This window comes from Xenia sp. Carnegie-2017, unplaced genomic scaffold, assembly GCF_021976095.1.
Source record: "Xenia sp. Carnegie-2017 unplaced genomic scaffold, XeniaSp_v1 HiC_scaffold_45, whole genome shotgun sequence".
NCBI classification, from domain to species: Eukaryota; Metazoa; Cnidaria; class Anthozoa; order Malacalcyonacea; family Xeniidae; genus Xenia; species Xenia sp. Carnegie-2017.
The window spans coordinates 289,270-311,019 of NW_025813510.1; the positions used below are offsets into that span (position 1 = coordinate 289,270).

General features: G+C 34.7%; 2 protein-coding genes across 2 annotated transcripts; both read right to left on the reverse strand.

Moving 5' to 3' along the window:
• Positions 1–6,206: 6,206 nt before the first annotated feature.
• LOC124456280 (coenzyme Q-binding protein COQ10 homolog B, mitochondrial-like) lies at positions 6,207–14,776 on the reverse strand. Its single transcript, XM_047006758.1, has 6 exons — positions 14,652–14,776; positions 14,401–14,583; positions 13,215–13,407; positions 12,331–12,432; positions 7,636–7,810; positions 6,207–6,478 (listed from the first exon to the last, which is right to left on the reverse strand). The coding sequence occupies exons 1-6, from the start codon at positions 14,738–14,740 to the stop codon at positions 6,459–6,461; spliced, it is 762 nt and encodes a 253-aa protein (XP_046862714.1). The 5' UTR covers positions 14,741–14,776; the 3' UTR covers positions 6,207–6,458.
• Positions 14,777–16,815: 2,039 nt separating this feature from the next.
• LOC124456301 (Bardet-Biedl syndrome 12 protein homolog) lies at positions 16,816–21,315 on the reverse strand. Its single transcript, XM_047006778.1, has 6 exons — positions 21,041–21,315; positions 20,696–20,732; positions 20,358–20,436; positions 19,878–20,003; positions 17,524–19,432; positions 16,816–17,175 (listed from the first exon to the last, which is right to left on the reverse strand). Exons 1-6 carry the CDS (start codon positions 21,114–21,116, stop codon positions 16,889–16,891), a joined length of 2,514 nt encoding a protein of 837 aa, XP_046862734.1. The 5' UTR covers positions 21,117–21,315; the 3' UTR covers positions 16,816–16,888.
• Positions 21,316–21,750: the final 435 nt, after the last annotated feature.

A 21,750-nucleotide genomic window follows, 5' to 3' on the forward strand; every position in this document is an offset into this window, starting at 1 on the left:
GCAACGCCAAATATAACTGGAATGGCAATTGGAACAAGAACAATTGCAAGGTGAGATTAATGCTACAGATGCCATGCAACACAATTGTAAATGTAAAGGAACTCGACCTATGTTGATAACCTGCACGTCAAACGAGTGCTAGGTATTGAAAGGTGCATTGCAAACGATTCTTTCCAATTTTGCACAACACGGAAAGATAGACCTTGTACAAGACGTGGTGTATTGGCAACCATATGTTCAGTTTATGATCCTCTTTTATGGGTTTTGTAGCCTCAGTATTACTAAACGGTAAAAGAGTCATGCAAGCTATTTGTAAGGAGAACATAGATTGGGAAGATCTTTTGCCAGAAGTTTTAAAAGCAGAATGGGAAAGATGGCGAAATGATGTTCCCTCCTTTGTTAATTTGCAGGTGAAAAGATGTTTCAAACCTGATGGATTTGGAGCGGTAAAAAAATTGAACTGTTTCGGCAATGTCACCAAAATTTACTGAACGGATAGCAGAGTTGTGCTAGAAAATGTCAACAACGAAGCCAGACGTTTTCATGTTTATGTTGCAAATGGTGTTCTGCAATTAAGAGATCATAGGTCTCAGGAGCAATGGCATTAAGTTGAATCAAAATTTAACCCAGCTGATGATACTTCGCATGGTCTCAAAGCTAATAATATCTGAAAAGATTCTCGTGGGATAAATGGTCCATCGTTTTTGTAGGAGTGCCATGAAAATTGGAGTCGTTTCAATCACCCTGAAGATAAAACAAAACTTCAGTCTGATGATCCAGAGATCAAAAAAGCAATACTTTTTCTACTTCAATTCAAAAATTTACGGGTGTGTTGCAGCAAGTCGGAAGAGAGTCATAGCGTTTTGTTTGCGTTATCGTCGAGTGTTTCTTCAAAGTGTCCGCATGAGAAATAAGTTTTTGAAGACCTACCGACTGAAGGAAATGCACTTAAATCCGTTACTGTCAATGAATTGGCAAAAGTAAAAAGGGAGATGATCAAGTTAGTTCAAGAACAAGAATTTCGTAATGAGCTTCAATCTTTAAAGTCAAAGAATTTTGTGGAATTAGAGTACCAACAACACAAAAATGTTTCTAGAAAGAGGCCTTTAGTGAAAATAGATCCCTTTATTGATGGGTACGGAATAATAAGGGTTGGAGGAAGAATCAGAAGATCAAACTTAGAGAGCGAAGTAAAACATTCAGTCATTTTTCTAAAACATCAGAATATATCTTTTCTGACACGAAAATATATTCATCAAAGGATCCATCACCAAGGTTTAGGAATCACGTTGAATGAGATTGTAGCTTCAGGATACTGGATCATTGGTTGCAAACGCATCGTTTCAGCGCATGCGTTCGTACGTAAAGGATCAGAAAATGGCTGACCTTCCAAAGGAAAGAGTTGAACCTTCTCCACCGATCACGTACGCCAACGGAGATTGTTATGACCCATTCTATGTCAAGCGAGAAAGAAAAATGGCTAAAAGATATGGTGTGTTATTTACATGCATATAGCTTCGAAAGCAATTCATTTGGAGGTTGCGCATTCTTTGGAAGCTGACTCATTTATAAATGCCTACGGACGTTTCGTATGTCAAAGAAGAATTAATTTTGGAATTAATTTTGTAGGGGCTAATAATGATTTGGAGAAATATTTAAAAAAACTATTGAGAAAGTAAAATCTGAATTGATAAAAGAAAATTGCGACTGTGCAGAATTCAAGTTTAACGTGCCTATAGCCAGCCATATATGCGCGGAATTTGGGAAAGGCAGATCAGGTCAGTGCGGAATATCTTGAAAAATGGTAGCCAACTTAAGGGTGAATCATTCATGACGTTTATATGTGAAGCTGAAATGATCATAAATGGTCATCCTCTTACAGTCGAGACTCTAAGCTTACCAAATATTACCTGATAGCATCAAATCAACTTCTTACAACTTATTGTTTCTACCTGCAGAATTCAGAATTGCGATCAATTTTTTACAAATGACAAATAATTGAATAACTAACGATTTTCGCATATATTAAAACAGTGACAGCCACGAAAAAAATTTTTCTTAGGATTTTTGAGAACGCCCATCAGGTGAGCATCATTTTTTAAGCACAATCAGATGACTGCATTTAAATTTCAGTAGATCAAGATCATGTTGACAAAGTTCGTCGACATGAAAAATAAATTATGTTATGCCACCAACTGTTTGCGTCATGCTGGGTTGTAGAAATTATTTAAAATTTCATGCAGGCATATTCTTATATGCATTCTATACACTGTATCGTGTTTAAATTAAAATATTGCGTCATGACAATTGGTAACGGTAAATGCCTGGATTTTGAATGAACTGTGGCTTTGTTGATTACATGTCCTAAATACCGAAGTAACAGCTGCAAAAGCTATCAAAGTAATGAGATTAAACATTTGCTTTTGCTACCTTTACTTGAACATAAAATTGTCAAAATAATTTGTAAGGTGTCTCGCCCATGATTAAACATGCAGATCAAAAGCTCTTTTACTTGTTACCAGTGTTGCCAACTTATTGAAGTCCCATGTAAACTCTTTAAAAAATCCCAAGTTTCCTACTTTCGTTCCAACGCTCCCTTGGAAAAAGACATGTAATTGAGCTCTGTATATAGATTATGATTTCATACTTGAAAAATTCAAAATTTAGTTTCTATATTTAAGCACACCATCTACTATTTGACCTATTGACCGAATGCTATTCCTTAAACCCTAGATCTCAAACTCAGAAATCCCCCCAAAAATCCCGAGAACTACTTTTCAAAATAAAAATCCCAAAACAATCTCAACTGCTTTTAAAGATTCCGAGATCTCGGGATAAAATCCCGAAGTTGGCAACGCTGCTTGTTACTCGGTACATAAATCACTTATGACGTCCTGACACGTACAAAGTCTTGAACCAATCAAATTTATCTAGGATTGATTCACGCGTGAGTGTCACTATTGACACGTATAATGAAAGACAATTTTCTTACAAAATATGTTGCCACATGTGAGATTGCATTGCCGTCCGTACTGTGAATTTCGTTATCAAAAACGTCTCTCAAATAGTCCGAGTGAACGCCTCATAGGCGTCTTGCTACGTATGCAGTTTACTGGGATAGCGCCCAAAGGTCTGTTTTATTACCGAATTGTAAAATTTTTTGAATAAGTTTTTGTTTCGCATGAATTTACAGATGTCGCTATAAACTGAAGATTTGCATGAATCTGTATAGCTCAACGAGTCACACGAACCAACGAACGAACTGGTTTATTTTGATGGATTTGACAATTTAAGTTTATTTGTAAGTAAATCCCGAAGTTCCGTACGCCTTTGCTATTGAACTGTTAGGTCTCATCTGGAAATTATCTCCGCAACCTTTGGAAATTTAGACCATAGAGACTCCATTATTCGCTGATTCACACTCACACTTACTGAGTGTGCCTTCAAAATCACCTCATAACTTTTCGAAAACGTCATTTGTATACACAACTGCATGATGGCTTGATATAAAATATTTTTGCAAAAATTTTAACATCGCTTGAGAAATGACTTTGCCTTTGATTAGAGAGAGCTCTATTTTTATGTCGCACACATTGGATTTATGTGGTCATAAACAAAAATTTAAGAGTTTAACAAAATGGTTTACTGTGTTTTAAAAAAGAGAACTTTGATTCTGGTCCAAAGAACATCAACAAATTTTGAAGTCTTTGTTGCTTTTAAATACTATTTCTATTTCACCTTCTTTAATTTTTCTGTATTTTAGTATAATTTTACTTCTAATATTTACGTTCATTGATTATCTTTCATTTAATAAAATGGGACTAACTTGTGGGAACTATATAACTATGAATGTCAAACAAGCTAGGAATTGTCACTACTTGAGTTCACAGCCGCACATTCAATGAATTCTTCCAATCAAATTTACACTTCCGTAGTGACACGTCTTTCGAAATGATGCAATTACACACATATAAATAAAGCTACAGTTTGCTTGTAAATGGAGTCATAAGAATTTGAAATACATTTGAAACAATACTAAATGAAAAAAACTGTCTTGTTTAATTTGTTAAATATTGAATAGAACATTCACCTTTTATTTGGAGTAGTTAGTCCCATTTGATATAATATTAATCTGTGTAACTAGGGACCCATTTTTATTTCCTTGTGAGTGCCGATACCTTGGTTTTGGGCACAAATCTGCAGGCCTTTCACACAACGTAGTACCCACTAGCTTTGTCTTTTTTTAATTACATGTTTTTCATTATAAACAAGTTTTACAAACCATTTGCTGAATACGTGCCTCTCCGTACACCTTACTCAGGTGCCGTCGTTCACATTGGTGCCCGATAACCGTTCTCGGGTACTACCTCTTTTCGTGGTGTCTAGACCCGGGCACTTTGACTTGGGCACCATCAAAATATTGCGTTCACATTGGTGCCCGTGCCCGATGACCTTACTCGGGTGCTACCTCTTTTCGTGGTAACTAGACCCGAACATTAAGGAACCAGGCAAATTTGGGCAAGCAATTCAGAAACCCGCAGTCCGTAAAACAGTTATAGAAGAGAAACAAACAATTCTCTGTGTATAAGAAAAACGTAAAATTTAAATGCAACCATTTCAGTGCGAAGCGGATTCAAGTGTAAAAAAGGTTATTTCATGATTCGTTGGTTTCTACGATTTTTAATATGCACTCCTCTCGTTGAAAGGATTGAAACCGAAATTGTTCGCTAACATTTTTTTAAGAAACAAATGCATACAATATTCTGTGCATGTAAATTACATACATGTCCCAATCGATGGAAATGTTATAGAGTTTGTCAGAATCAAGTAAATCAATTTGCTATTTGCTCAAATGTCTTGCAAAAAGAGTTGTCAGCTGAAACTATTAGTTGGTTTCCGATGTGATTAAAAAAAACATCAGTTGAATATTTCGTATTCGTTCATTCGTTATATTCATTAATTTGAATACTATCTAGAATACAATATTTTCTTTAATTTTACCTGATTTTTAACTATAAATTTTGAATCTATAATACAAGAGTCGGGTGGGGTGGGGTGTGAACTTCGAGAAATATGGGAGCAACAGTCGACAGTAGAGTGATTTAGCAAAGACGACGTTTCGTCTCTAATACGTCGTCAAATTTTCGCGAGGGATCTGGGTCTAGGACGCCACAACGTCGTAAAGTATTTGTGATTTAGAAAACCTTTTGAAGGATTTCGTCAAAGAATAATATGAAACAAGTTTCATCCATTTTTCTATCATTTAAAAGTTATTTTTGATTTTGAAAACATACTGCAGTATATTTATTTCAATAAAAAATATAAAAGCAAAATCATCGACATAAGGCTTTGTGACTAAAATTGTTTTGACTCCAAGGAAACCCGAGTTGTTTATTTGTTTGTTTGTTTTTTACGAAAACATTCGTAGTTTTTACTTAAATAAATATTCGTAGGCCTATATGATCTTTCGAGATGGAAATACTAAAGATATATCCTTATTTCTGTCCAACAATCGAGTTTGTTCCAGCCGTCGTCGATAAGACATAAAAGTGTATGTTTTCACGTCGTAGTCGTCAACACGACTGCCGTCGCAGATTGAACCGGAATAAAAGATGCATGCCACGCCATTTTTACGACGTCTTAGACGAAACGTCGTGTTTGCTAAATCACTCAAATAAGTTGAGAAATATGGGACTCATAAAATTTTTTCCAGAGTTGTACCAATCATTAGATTTCGCCCAAAGGCCAACGCTAAATCTCTTATAAATTCTCGTTTACTGACTGTACTCTCAACTTTTCCTGGTCAACTTTTGACTCTTCACTTTTTGGAGCTTTCCCCTCATGAGCTTTATCCTCGATTCTCGCGTATTAGATAAACACTCTACCAAATTGGCAGATAACTAATTAACGCCAAACCAATCTCGTAGTTAGCTAACAAATCAACCTGCCAAAAAACTACAAGGTCTATTTCGTGTTGTATTAGTGAGATGTAGACAAAAAATTGCCTATCTGGATCCCATGTAAGACAGGTTTGACAAGAGGATTCAAAATTTGCAATGTACAACAAGCTGTTTTCAAACGATCACAACGCAAAAAATCATTGTTACAGCCTGCAGTGATATCAGTGTCACTGGCACGGATACGCGTTCCACCCCATCCCCACTCCAACTCTCCAAATACTTTCCATGCTACATAGTCCTCATTTGTACCATTAAAAATCATTACTATTGTTGGAAATTAAAAATAATATGTAGCTAAGTGCCATTCCAGGAGGTAGTTCCTCCTAAAATGAAACCTTGCTTGCCGTACAAAAAATATTCCAAGTAATGGTTTCATTGTTTATTTAATTGATAGTCGACGTTCGCCAATATATTTTATAAAATTATTCTTACACGGAGAATTCTTTTTGTCTTCATATCATTGTTCTGACATAAGGAATGACTTCTTTTCCAACAATGTTACCTGCTAGAAGGTACATCTACAGGAAAAGCAAATATACGTTAAAAAATGCGGTAAAAAGTTATATATACAACTAGAACTTACATACAGAATATATCTAGTTATATATAAAACTAGAAGCATACATATAAGAATGAACAACTTTGGTATCTAGTACACATTATCAACTTCAGATAAAGGATTGGTAAATAGTTAACGCTAGTTGTTTATCATCGTGAATATGATAAAAACAAATTTTCTAGTTAATTTTGAAGTTTATTGTAAAAATTTTAAATATAGCTTGAAAACAAAACAAAGTTCCCCGGGAATTCTACTCCATCAGTGTACAAGTAACATAAATAACTAAAATTGCATGCGGAGCTTGGTGTATGACCGCAAGATAATTTGAAAACAAACTTTGAACGACGTTCTCACTAACACATGCCAATTCAATTAACGTCAAATGGAAATGTTTCAACACATGAAAAGCAACAAACGTATTTCATATTACTGTAGCAACCGACGATTGATCGAGTTCAAATATTGGTTGATTATGTGAATGCGCAACGCGAGTTGGATAAAAACATTTGGATCGGAACAAATTAGCTGGGCCCTTAAACCAATGAAAACTTTCCTTGGCTGTGCTCTAATGAATGTCACCATTAATAAGCAATTTCCTGTTAAAGCTACTCATTATCGAGTAGGTAAGCTTAATTTAGCTTATTTTGTGTTGCTAAATGTTAAGTCCTGGTTAAGGCCTGTGTGAGTGTGCGGTCACTTTCCTTTTTTTATATATAACAAGATAGAGAGTATTTTGCAAATTTCTGTCATGAACTTGCCCCTTGAAATTCGTGAACAATGAATTCAGATTTTCCACATTTTCTTATGGAGGATGATATGGGAATAAAGCGTGAAATTAGAAAAGCGCGCGAAACACTATAATGTAAATTAGGAGGTTAGTGACTGAAACATCTAGGAAAATCACCAATGTTGATTTAAGTTCACATTTACACTATCAGAAATGCATTCCAAAACAATTTTGGGAAAAAAACCGTCTTCATTATCAGAAATATTTAAAATTCTCGCGACAGCAATTTAAATTTCCAATTTTGGATGACCCAAAAACAAGCATGGCATCGACGGATCAGACAAGGCGCTCAACAGGTATGTTATTTTATAAACGATTATCATAGCTACCAATAACATCTGTTGTTGTTCGATATTCTTTCCTTCTTCGCGGTGCAACCAAACTACTGGGACCATAGAGATCTCCGCAGCGTTTCTCGAACGCACCGACCATCTTCTTCGCAACCTCATCAAAAAACATTGACGACAGCTGAGAATGCAACGCCGAACGAAACTCAAAGGCAAGCTGTTTTAATAAGAAAATACAACAATTAAATTTTGGTAAATCAAAGACGCTAAATGGATAGGGAGCAAACGTCAAAGATGCTGAGGGGAAATCCGAAACATCCCTTCAGCTTAATACTGGGGAAATAGTCAGTAGCTAATGAAGATCATAACTACACCGCAGATACCTCGTTGGTGACTTGAGCAAGCAATAAATAGTCTACGTAAACATACAGAATAATATATTTGTGCTTCATTTTGCTTTACAAAGGACAGATAATACTGCATACAGTGCAGTTTAAACCTCCGAAATACCTTTAATGCCTAATAAAGTCAGATGACAAGTTACTGAACGTAAAAAAACTAGATTATCTATATACAAAAACTTCATTGAATTATAATCAGTCTAATTGACGATTTAGTAGTCGTCAAAAATAGTATGCTTAAATTTTTGTTTAAAAGAATAAGTACCGAGTACCTTAAATGATTCATGTATTGAATTCCAGCTTTTTAGACCATAATATCTTATGTTGAAAATTCCGTTATTTGTTCAAAATCATTGGTAAAGAAAAAGAAGAGTTCGATGCCAAGCGTGTGTTATAATAGAAAGGGTGCAAGTATAGAACACCCAGTCAGCATTTTTGGGAGCTCTTACCTTAGTCAACCGGAAACAGAATAGGATAAACGAACCTTGTGAATAGTTGACACGACGAATAAGAATTTGGACGGAGGATTATTAGAAGTTATTTAAAAGTTGACATTGAACGAGCATATAAATTGTATATCAAACACAGAATTTTCGATATAACAATGCTTTATTCCTCATAACTCGCAATACACAGCTGATGAAGACTAAGTTCTAAAATACAACGTCATAGTATAATCACCGAGCAACGTTACTCCAGTTCCTCATCAGCTCGCCGTACACGGTTGTGTTTTTTTCTGATTGGCGGCTTTTGCTGAGTTTTTTCTATTTGATTTAAAGGCTTTGGAACCATGTTATACTAAAAAGGAAACGCTGGCACATATTTAACGATCCTTGCAGTCGCAGGAATTTGTGAAAACGTTTTCAAACTCATCTGGGGAGTTTGGCGGCCAAGCACTGCTGCAGCGAACAACTCTGCCCGAAAAAATTGGCATGGTTGGTGTTTCACAAAGAAGGTTTATTCATTTCGCCCCACTTTGGGCGGATGTCTAACCGGCTTCCTCGTAGGCTCGTTTGATGAAAGTTTTATGAGTAGAACATTCAATACTTATTGTTCTTTGTTGTCTGTGGTGCGTCCACGCCACTGCTTGATGGTTTTCTAGTTGGTCATTCGCTAATCGTTTGTTAATTAAAGGGCGTCTTAAATCTGGACCCCGTTGCAAAGAGCGATCTAGGAACCATGATACTGCGCTGGTTGTTTTGGTCTGGGTCTTTGATTACTGACTTATAAGTTATCTGTTTTACTGGCTACCACAGTACGAAAGCGTTCTTCGGAGATGAAACTTCTTCGCCTTCGTTTTTCTACGTTCCCTGCCTAAGGGTCAGAATTTTAACTGCTAGTAGGAACATGCAGAGTGTCAGAAACTTTAGGTGCTTCAATGTTGACAGTACTATATTGTGCAAGCACGCTCTTTTAGAACAGGCCACAACGATGACATTCCTAATAAGCTTTTGATGAGTTGTCACAAACCTCACCGTCCTGTCCGGTCATGTTCGATTGCCAGCAGTAGCAGATTAATAATTACGATGCCTGTAGGCTAAAGGAAAGTTGTGGGCTTTATTCCTCCCACTAACTTCAGTTTTTCTTTGCTTTTGCATTTCCTTGTGCATTTGAACAGTATAGATTGTACGAAAGCCATTTTTCTCTGCATTCAATTGATTGTTATATTTTTAATAGAATAAATGATCTAACTTAAACACATTTAGCTAGCACGGAATAGCAAAAATGTCCAAATCTTAACTATGTCTGGATGCAACGGGCCTCTTGAAAGCCCGGTGCTGCGGGCATAAACCTACCTACTGGATAATCAGACCCTAGCCGATTGCTAGATGGATAAAATTGGTTTTGAATTGTGCTGGCATAGATGGCTGTATTTAAAGGTCATTCAAAGAGGTCGGCGTCAACCTCCAAGGCTAGAATAGCTGGGGTGTCACTGGAAGAGATCATGAAAATGGTGAACTGGTTGGGTACCTCTACCTTCACTCGTTTCTACTATCGACCAAACTTTGACCGTTCAAACGCTATAGAGCAGTAATCATCGCATCTGGGTTAGATTGCTTTAAACAAGCATTGTTATATCTCACTTCTGTGTTTTCATATAATTTCAACTGCGGGCGCTGCACGCCCTTGCAAAATTTCCAATTTAAAGCTAAAGTTGACAATGATGATAAGTACATGGGCATGCATAGTCATGTTCTTTGTTAACGTAGATACAGTGTTAAATTTGCATACTCAATAATAAGCTTCTACAGAATGAAGGCTGTAAACAACTTGCAACTTTTTTTATCTATTTTCCGTGTGATATGGCGAATTCCGTAACAAAATTCAATGATCACAGTTAATCTTCTTCTTTATTGCTGGTCTCAGTAAAGCGCCTGAATGAAAGACGTCGTTTTGTATGACTGCTCATCTATATCACTGTTCAAAAAGCTATCTTTCATCTCGTCAAAAAACATATAACTTCTTTCCTTTGCCTCTTCTATCAACGGTGTCAAAGGATCAATTTTCACATAAGTGTCAGCCTCCCTTCTATTGGCATTGAGATTTCATTCCAGATTCATCTGTAAAACTTGTCAAAACGTTATCTTTGATATTTACTTCTTAACTGTCTGAATCTGCCAGAGACGTTTATGCATGATCCATGGTTGGAAAATAATTTACAGACGACTTGTTAATTGAAATGGTCATTGTGCAGATATTACCTCACGTTTGTTAAAAGTTACTGAGCTGTTAATTTTTTCAAATAGAATATTTTTGACAGTTAGAGTTTAATCTGTAGCAATCAACACTGTATCTACGTTAAAAAGACTATGCATGCCCAGCAATTGTAAACAAGCTGTGATGACTAATGTTAGAGTGGGATTTTTCCAGCATCTGGAGGAATCTTTTGTAAGTTAACATTGAATCGTCTTTGACATCTTTACAACAATGAAATGCATCGCTTGAAGGCTGTAAAGCCAAAGTTACTTCAGAACAACTTCTAGTGATAAGGTATAGAACAAGCGCCGATTAAACCTTTTGAGAGAAAATTTATATGAATTCGCTTTTCATTGCTTTACATGTTTTTAGTTATTGTGTCGGTCATTGTGGGTGAGTGTGAAAAGTATAAAGACAATTTAGTTGAATGAAAATGCGAACATAAAATCCATATCAAGCATTATGAAGACGACTTGCTAAATGACGGAGTTTTCAAGTGTAATGTAGTGCGTGGTACGTTTAACATTCCATCTAGCTACCTTTTAAGCATCAAAGAGTGCCTCGAGTGATTGCTTTTTATTCTTCCCTGCTCAGTTTAGTGGTGATGTTAAACAATAAATGTATCAGTTGAACGTTAACAGTTATAAAATGAATTCCTATTGCTTTTGTCCATAAATTTCTCCAGGACGCGGTATGTGTCTTAAATTTACTTAAAATAAACATTGCCGCCTCATAATTGGTAGTTTTAGTTTTATTTTCACAGTATTTACGACAAGCTTCGTTTATCGTTTGAATTTCGAATGATTTTTAACCTTTAAAGCCTTTTTCGTTTTAATTGTGAGACGAAAATCAATCAATTGATAAAATAGCGTTTCCCTCTTTTTCAACATCAACAAAAAAGAGACAATTCTAACATGCTTTTGCCAATAATAAGCCATCGTTCACTTCAAATAATTTCCTGCCTAAATTTTGATTCATCAAGTCAACCATTCACAAGCTTTATTAATTATACTCTGTTTCCAGTTCACACACGCGTGCCCGGTTTACTTCCACAATCTGGAAATTAATTGAAAAAAAGCTCCCACAAAATACTGACTAAATGTTATATACCTGCACTCTTTCTACTTTCTTTTTTTGTTTGTAATTGATAGAAGAAAAGGTTATGTTGCTTAAAGCTTTCTTTTCTAAAATAATCAGTACTTTAATATTCGTTTAAAATGTGTTTCCTCAAACTACAACTGGAAATGACGAATTTCGTTAATAAACCAATTCCTCTTGCAATCTTCTTAAAAAGTTCGGATACATGTTTGAGAAATCAGATACATGTCTGAGAAAGTTCAGATACATGTATCAGACAAACACTATTCATTACGCGATGTGTCTCCTAAACTGTACCTGCAGCTAGTATTTCTTCATCACAAAAGATAATTCGCTAGCTCACACTGCCTACATATATATCCCAAGTCCTCAAATACTAATGTCAATCCATGATGCAGGCACTTCTAAGAAACCATATTTCTTTACAGTGAACTTATTGCCAGGGTATATACGTACGTAGATAACTTACGTAGGTGTAAACTAGCGTTTCCAGAGGCTGTAACACATTAAAACAGAACTAGCAAGAAAGATATGTACATACGTGAAAGTCAACAATTGTTGTTTCAAGATTTTCCTTCAGTCCAGGACTAAATCGCCAAACTGTCTTCATGTAGTTAAACATCTCGCCTTGCGTACATTCCGACTAAAAATATCAAGAATTGTGCATTTGAGAAGTATAGGTACTAGAGATATTCTATTGAATAGGACTAAGAGAATATTAAGAATTAGAATATTCACATACGACCTGGCAGCTAACTGCTAGCTAGATAGAATGTATGTCATAAAATAACTCAGGCAGGCAACCATGGGCTATAAAAAATGCACTCAGTGAGTAGTTTTAAAGTTCATAGAAAATTCTCAAAACAAAGACTTTATTGATTATTAAGGAATATCTTAGTATCATCTGTACACAAGGCATGTATCATAATAATTACATAAAATTCTTTCTTTGCCGAGCAGCAGTTCCATATTGGGTCACATTGCCTTTGATGGAAACAAAAAATTAAAAATTTGTTCTTCTCACTACCAATTAAACTGCAGTTTTAATTTACATAAGTCCTACAAAAATACTTAGCAAGCATGCAAATAGTTCCTGACCCAGTTAAACTGGTAGAAATATATAATGAAATTAGTGCAAAAACAATGCTTTTAATTATATAAGAGTAATAAGACCAATCAAGAGACAATAACAAATACTTTGGTTGGTTCAAAATCAATTTACATGCCTAGTTTTTGAGCATTTTGACAATGACATGTAAACAACTTTATTCTTCATAGGCATGCTTAACTAATTTTGCAAATGAGAAAGAGCAGTAATAAAGTACACTAGCTGTATTACTTAAAAAAATAACATGTTCAGTTTGTTGTACTTACTCTCACTACCACTTTGTTAGCCATATTAGAAATGATTTGGTCTTGACTTACCACAACAAGGTTTGGAGGTACTAATGTTAAAACAGACACATATCGCTCAAGAAGTGGTGGAAATCCAATTTCAAGTTTGCATTTCACATGACCATCTTTTTGCTCAGTAACAACAGAGTCTCTACACCATGGTACAAAATGTTTGTAGTCTTCAACATGTGAAACCACATGATATATATTCTCCATTGAAAATCTGAAAATTAACATGATGTAAACAATCATCAAATACATAACACATCATTAGCTCTGTAGGCCATAAACTAACTATATGTCAAAATCAATATTGTGAAGAGTAATTTACAGTCAAACATCTACTTATGGAAGAGAGCACCTCTGATGGGCAGACACTGCTTTTGGCTTTATGCCAACATGGTATTACCGCTCATTACAGCACTGAAAAAAATGGCTGGTCAATGAACAATGACTGGTCCAAAGTACTTGTTGATTGGCCAACTTTTTACCTTATGGGTCATTTTCATCAACAACATTTTCAAATCTTCATGGAAACCACAACAATAAAGCAATGCATTGTAAAGTTTGTAAAGCTTAGAACTTCAAAGACAAGAATCTGCTGTCTCAAAAATTTAGTTTTTTTAAGTTATTTGGTGCAGTTACTTCAAATGGTTATGTTTGCTTGGGACCAGTTTAAAACCAACTTTGACCAAGCTTAAAAGAAATTGACTGGTTATCTTGCCCTAACACATTTCAAATGTTATTTTGAGCTCTGTATAAGCAAACACCTTTTGTAAGCAGGCACCGTTGCAACCATGACCTGGTGTCTGATTACCAAAGGTTTTGACAGCAATGGGCTACAGGCCACAAGTTGACTACTAGTTCAAAAAGGCAATAACCTTTTTAATATAAATCTTCTAACATGCCTCTTCTTCAAAGTTTGATTGTAAAAAATAAATTACATAGAAACCAGTATAAAACAAAACTCTAATTGAATTGCAGCGCCTACTGTAACATACAAAACTTTAATTGAATTGCTATAAATTTCAACTATCTTTATCAAATGTTGAATATTTCTTTGAATACTCCAATGCTAAAACAAAAATATGTATGAAACAAACAAAATTGTCTAATTTACAGCGAAATATTTGAAATTAATTTTCTAAAGAGGGTAAATTTACAGCAAAAAATTAAAATATAAATCAAAAAATTAGTATTACTAAAAACAGCATACCCTAATAATTTTCTGTTTGAATATTCTTTTCTTTTATTCGGCTTGAGTACATTCGGAACTTGAAAAAAACATCTTGATGGCAGTAGTATTGATGATTTCTTATCCCGTGTGACAATGTTCTTCTTATTGACACCGTAGGAACTTCTTATATGATAAAAATGGCCAAAACAAACGAAAAATATCCTGTAAGAAAAGAAGATAATCGTAAGAATTGGATGAAAATGTATTATTGACAAATTGGAGAACGATACCTCGGTCTGTTTACAAAAGGAAAAGCAGAAAAAGATGATTTTAAACAAGATTTTCGGTTTATTACTTTTCCGACATAAAAGCCGGCCATCGTTTGTTGACGTTACGTCATTACAAGGCGAAGTTCAACAGGGGAAATTTCAAATATATGCATACTGTTTCCAGTCATTGAGAGTCTATCAGCGAGATATTTTAACTTATTTATTTATTCTGACCATGAAAACCTGCCGTTTTGCAGGCATTTGACGAAACATAATTGATTTTATGCCTCTAATCCTCATACTTTTATTTACATAAATGTAAAACTTTTTTAAATTTCAACCAAGAAGACGATGTGCTTCCAGGTCCTTGTGAAATTGGCGATCGTTTATCTTTGTGGAAGCTCGCTTCCTGCTTAGAATTGTGAAAATCACCACAAATCCACACAAGAAAGTTCACTCAAAATTTGACTTTGCAAATATAATGTTGCCAAAATTACAAACTTAAATTACAACGTAAAAGTGAAAAACCAGTTCTATTGGTTTCATTATTGGTAGTAAACCTTAACTCTTCAAATAAACAGCATTTTCACTTTTCTTAGTGTAATGGACCTGCGAAAAATCCCCAACGAAGAAAAACTTGTGTTGTGTCGTCGTTATTTCTACATTGGTTTTGCTTTTGTTCCTTTTGTCTGGTTTGTCAATGTGGTATGGTTTTCAAAGTACGCATTTTTCACTAAAAGTTTCGAGGAACAGAAAAAGATGCGTCTGTATTTGGTAGGATCGTTAATTGGATTTTTATCTTGGTTTTCTATCTTGACAGCTTGGATTATTGTATATCAAAACAACAGGGCAAGTTGGGGAGAAACGGGTGATAGGTTATCATTTTTGATCCCTTATGGTGAACCTTGAGATGAATCAAGCAGAAACTTACTAAAAACTTTACACTGTGGTTGCTGGCTTTAGGGCCAGACACGTCATTTTTTCTTATTCTTGCTTTTTGGAAATATATTTTGAACGTTGGAAAGCAAAACAAACAAAAAATGATGTATTTTGAATTATGGTCATAAACAGTGGCATTACTGTGGTGTAAATTTTTTTCATGTTATGTATGTTTTTCACTCTTTACTCACTGTAAAAACAATAAACTTCTAAACAAATGAATAATGATAATGATTTAAATTATATATAGTATGAATAAATTTTCAGTCCGGCTACGCTACTAGTCATGATTCAATTTGTGTGTCTCTGTACATTAATTTTCTTTATTTGATCTACAACCTGTACAAAACAAAGAATAGAAAAGGCATAAAATAAAATTTTTTTAACAATTATGGAAAAGTATGTAATGTTTCAGTCCAGGATTTGTGATAAACTTTAAGAGAACACTTGTCACAACAGCCAGAGTAATCTTTGTATATGGCCATAGTTCGAGTCTGACTGGTGTGATACATCTTTAATTAGTAAATTACCATTTCAATCTCCTCACTTTTTCCAACGAGAAATCAAATCTGATTGCCACTGGAACATTTTTAATATTTTCATGATAATTTATACTCATGTTTTGTCTAAGACTATGTCTCGTGCAGTACAAAATAGCAACTTCAATAAACTTCCTAAAACTTGTTAACTCAAATCAAAAAATTTGTAACATGTTTCATCATAATATGTTACAATGAATTTTCTAGATGTTACCTCCAACTTAGTGTGTTTGTACAATGATGTGAATACAATACACATTCACAATGATGTGATTACAATTATACAAACATACCGGATAAAAGAATACGTCAATGCAAACAATTAGTATCAACTTGTCAGGAAACTGAGGAGTATTTGAAACATTGTGGGATCTCATTATGCAATGACGTGCAAGTTAGATAAAATGGAAATAACAAAAACTTCAAAATCTCGCGAAGATTTGAACTCGCACCTTCGGGGACTAGTCCACAAACATAATTTAAATAGCAAAATTTTCGTGTCATTGGCACTTTAAAGATTAATTGGAACTATTGGCTGCTTTCGTTGAACTTACAAAACAGCTATTTCTCTCTGTAAAATCAAAAATTTTGACTCTGAAGATGACTACCGCTAAAGTTGTCGAAACGTCAGTCTACAACAACAAAAACAGTCCTTCTCAGGACTATACCAACCTGGACGATCTACATTTACAAACATGTAACGATACTCCGGGTTCAAACCATTTACTTTACAGTATTGTATCATTACAAAATTTGGAATGGAATTTTTCAGTTTGTATTTTACAAACCAGTTACAATGTGATTTTCTGAATTAAGAAATAATTTAACTGTTCTAATAGCTCTCTTCCAAGCCTCTAATTTTGATGAATAATTATCGAACAGATGGACGCCTATCGTCTGGTTGGGAGAATCATTTGCCAACAAGGATTCTTCAACGATGTTAGATTTGAGCGTTGACACATATTTTCTTAATCCTGAACAAATAGCATTCACAATCAATGATCGAAATATAACGTAATCCTCTTGAACCCAACGTGATAAGAGTGCAGTATCTTCAGCTTTATAATCTAGAGATTAAGGGAAAAGTTAGGACACTGTAAAGCTCATAACATTCAAAAAATGAATGCGTTTTGGTTTCTGAAATAAACGTAGTTGTATTGAAAGTGTTTTTTCTTCACAACTGTTCTTTTATTGTGAGCAAATGGAGAAAAATGGGTAAATATTCTCACAAAGGATAACATTCATTGAAAAATTATTTCTTGCATCATTTTATGGAATGCAGCCAAATAATAACTAAAATAGTTGTAGAGTTGTCACTTGTCAACTGATACATCCTATCTATTGACGTCCACGAATAATAACATCTGTCAGCATGACATGGCATTAAAAAACCTTTTCCTTTAATGATACTTTACCTTTCACATCTTTGATGTGACGAATACAAGTCATTTCCACCTCACCTCCACCAGGCAAAACACATTTATCGACAGCAGCATTGTGAAGACGATCAAGACAATTCAAAAACCGCAACCTGCTGTCCTCAAGCAAGTCTTGGATTGGATTACATAAAACTGCTGAATAAACATTTCCAACACATTTCTCGTCTAACGAATGGAAATAAAGTTGACCAAATACAACTGTTCTATTGACATTAGATTTACGTAAATATGTACCACGTGACCAACCGCTGTCCCACACACGCATTGAAACGTGTTTTCCGAAACAACGTTCGGTTATGTTCAAAATATAAGACACAATCGAACATTCCGTTAATTTAGCCAATAGATGTAGCTGAAAAAAACTCAAGTTTTCAATAATAGCCACACCACGAGCTTGCAAAGTGTCCCTAAGATCTGTGGATATCTTACCACGAAGGGCAATTACACCAATATCAAACGATTGTATGAGTGTCAATACACGATTTGTCCATTTTTTTTGCCCATCTTTGCTTGAACAGCAGAATTCGTCCTTATTTGAATATTGCGCTATTTTCACTGGATCCTTAAAACCCGGATGTCGGTAGGCATAGCTGACGTCACCTTTAATCAATGCCATTCGTCGTGCATTTTTAACAGATTTCTTTGTTATAAATGGACAATTGTCAGAAAACTGGACTACAACACCCGGCAATACACGAGATTTCGATTGTGGTGGTCCCAACACAATGGAAACGTTTATTAAGTCTTTCTGAACATTTAAGTCAGCACCGCCCATATTTTTTGTCCAGTAACATTGTTTCTTGACAATATCAACTGCTAAAGACATTTCAAGCTCCTTACCATGAGCTAGACCACAAGACAGATAATCAAGCCAGCTTCCTTCCTTTTCTCGACATCTTGGAGACGTGCCTGTACTGGTCAAAAAAGGATTGGAGCTACTATCACACAATGTAGGCGAAGTTGCCAACTCTCTTGTAAGACGCTGAGCGTCAGCAGATCTTTGATACGTTCCATCCATGATATTTCCTTGTACAGGGGATGCGTGCGTTGATGCTGAAGATAAACCATCAGCAGAAAATCGTTCCTTGACTTGGGAACTTTCAGCATCAGAATGGGTGGGATTAACGAAATTGCTCGAATGATTGTGTGTAGTTTTCATGTCGTCGACCATGATTTTATCCCTTTGAATCGAGCAATCAGAAACTGATAAAGACGAGTTACAATCATTAAGATGACGACTTCTCAAGTGGATGTTCCTAGAATTAGTCAACTGTTTGGAATAACCTACTTTTGACAGCCTGTTAACCGAAACCCCGTATATACTCTTTACATTAACAGTGTTCTTTGCTATCGACTCAAAGCAAAACCTAGAATCAGAATATTTTTCTTCTAGAAAATGAACATTAGAATGTGGAATAAAACCAGAATCGTTAAGTGACATAAATCGTGAACATCTTCCTATTTTTACATCTTTAAAGCGCTTTTCCTGTAATGTGTTTAAACAATTTCTTCCGGTGGTGGTATTATCTTCATCTTGATTAAATTCCTCAAAATAAGCATGACACTCATTCACTAAATTTGGGTGATCAATTTCTTTTAAACTGAAACTGTTGAATTTTGAAGAGTGTTTCCGTTCATTCAGTAAAACTCCACTTTGCTTGTCTGAATAATACACGGTCTTCGCAGTTGCATCCTCGATAGAAGAATGTTTTTGAATGCTTAAATTACAACCACGTTCAAAGGGAATAACTTGTCTTTTCATTTCATTAAAACGTAGTCGAACGTCTCGGAGTTGATCCAAAGAAATACATGTTTTTTTCAAAATAATTTCAAAGTCATCGATGATATCCGTCAGAACAGTCAGCATTACCACACGAGGAACTCCCTATGAAGATACAAAAATATGCTGATACCATAAATAATAATGACAAAAACGCAATAGGGAATCTTACACAGTATGTATTGTAAAGTTTTGTAAGAAAGAATGTGGCTACAAGAAAGGTGAAAGTGGATTCATTATTCTTGCCATTATTGATTTATACTGAGCAGACAAAAACAAATGGGGTTTATTACCTGTCATACAATAAATAAACACAATAAAATCGTCGTAATATGATCATCACGAAAACTTTGTAAGCAACAGAATCATTTTAGCAGCTTCTTTTGAGCACTTCTGTACTTTATACAATAAGCATGTTTACAATACATATTTACAAGCTCTGTATGTATACGACATCAGCATTATCAATTGAATTTCATTAAAAATGTATTGTTTTTTCAGTGATTAAACAATAAAATATCCATATACGTAACTGCAGTAAACATTTCACCTTATCTAAAAGATCCTGCAAAGCATCGGACCAGAAGCCAATCATACAAACTAATGTAGTCGATCCACATCCATACTCATGATGAAAACTCTGACAAACATTGTTAATGATACAACCAGCAGGATGCTACAAAAATACATTTTCATTTTTTATTTAAAAATAAAGATTAGGCACTTAGATTTCCAATCTCACTTATTTGCAGTTGACAAACAATTTGGTTTATGCCAAGAGATATACAATGTAGGTAAATCGTACGAATCACAAATGACATGTGGCCATCTAAAATCCATAAAAAGTTGATAACTTATTCATGGAGCTAACTCAAACATTTCAAAAACAATAAAAACTTTAAGTTCAACTAACTAGAAATTAGAAATATATATGTTTTTGAATAGTAAACAGTAAATGTAAATGTCAGAATATTAAATGTCAGAATGGTAAATGTCAATGGCTTAAACAAAAAGCAACATAAACTCTTACCTGAATGTCAATGGTTTGAAGGAGCTGAGGTGTACAACATATAAGTGACATGTTTTCTGATGACATGCAACATTTTATTCTGAAAAAATTATAGCAATCATTATAATAAACATACCAGTAACGAATTTAACTTAATTCAATTCAACCGCGATACATGCAACAGTAGTAGTCTAGTTGTGGATCTAATGTTGGGCAAAACAAATTGAAGCCAATAAATTTAAATATTTTTTTAACAATCCATAATACCTTACAATACTATTGAACTATTGATTACAGATTTCAATTATCATTTATTCAGCTTAAAGCTTGATCTGTAACTACAGTAGTCAATTTCATACCTTTGGCCATTGCCCAATAATGTTGAAGTTATAGAGGCTATAAACAAAAATCTATTATTGTCTATTGAAAATCTATTATTGAAAAATTTAAATTGCTGTTTATTCCTAGGAATGATACAATGACCCAGAGTAAATCAAAATGGTAAAAATTACTGCTTCATGGATCAAGGATTAGAGAGGATGATCAGATCGGATGGGGAAGGGAGCAGGGAGGGGTGGAAATCATCAATCATGTAGGTTTTGAGTGCAAATTTATACATTAACTATGTATTTTATACAACTATCTTTCCAAACCACATGCTAAAATAGTTTATACATGGTCATTAAATACTAAATAGTAAATACCAATGCACTTTGCTACCATTGTTGATTCATTTTGTCGGTCCGTGCTAGATCTAAAACGGCCATGTAACATTTTCATACACTCTTTTCAAAGAAAAATGGTTTATATCACATTTCAAGTAAACTTGAGAGTGTTAGCTGTATCAAATGGCAACCACTGCTAGCAAGCATACTTGCTTTTCCTTCGCCAATCAATATGGCGAGGTTTATGTCGCTTTTGCCCATTAAGAAATAAGATGTTTACTGTGTTCGCACCATTGAGTTCTATAATAACTGGAGCGGCTATCTCAAACCACTGAACTCCATATATATATATATATATATATATATATATATATCTGGAATGATAACGACAATACATTTTATAAATATAAAATTGAAGCCAAAGTCCTAGTCTCTTGCGCGGTTTGTACGTCAGTTCCAGTCCTTCAAAGTCGAATTTCACGCGGTTTGTACGTCAGTTTCATTCCCCTGAGTGCCAAACATCAATATAAATTTGAATACAAATTGCAAAAGCATAAACATATAAACAACATCACGACAAACAATACACGAGGCCAACTCTTCGCAAAAGGTTATTTTTTACAGCTGAAACTTTACAACAGTGAGTTCGTTGTAACTTACAACTTGTAACGAGGAAAAGCCAACTGAAAATTACACTGTATGCTGAAAAGACAATACAATAAGAAAATATGACGAGAAAATATTCTAGC

Coding starts and splice junctions, on each gene's coding strand:
- LOC124456301 (XM_047006778.1), bottom strand. CDS start 21,116: ATGAAAATGTTACATGGCCGTTTTAGATCTAGCACGGACCGACAAAAT. Junction 20,733..21,040: donor AATGGTAGCAAAGTGCATTG/GTATTTACTATT, acceptor TTTTGTTTATAG/CCTCTATAACTTCAACATTA. Junction 19,433..19,877: donor TGCAGGATCTTTTAGATAAG/GTGAAATGTTTA, acceptor GTATCTTCATAG/GGAGTTCCTCGTGTGGTAAT.
- LOC124456280 (XM_047006758.1), bottom strand. CDS start 14,740: ATGGCCGGCTTTTATGTCGGAAAAGTAATAAACCGAAAATCTTGTTTA. Junction 12,433..13,214: donor TACCTCCAAACCTTGTTGTG/GTAAGTCAAGAC, acceptor TGATATTTTTAG/TCGGAATGTACGCAAGGCGA. Junction 6,479..7,635: donor AACAACAACAGATGTTATTG/GTAGCTATGATA, acceptor CTTTTCCTGTAG/ATGTACCTTCTAGCAGGTAA.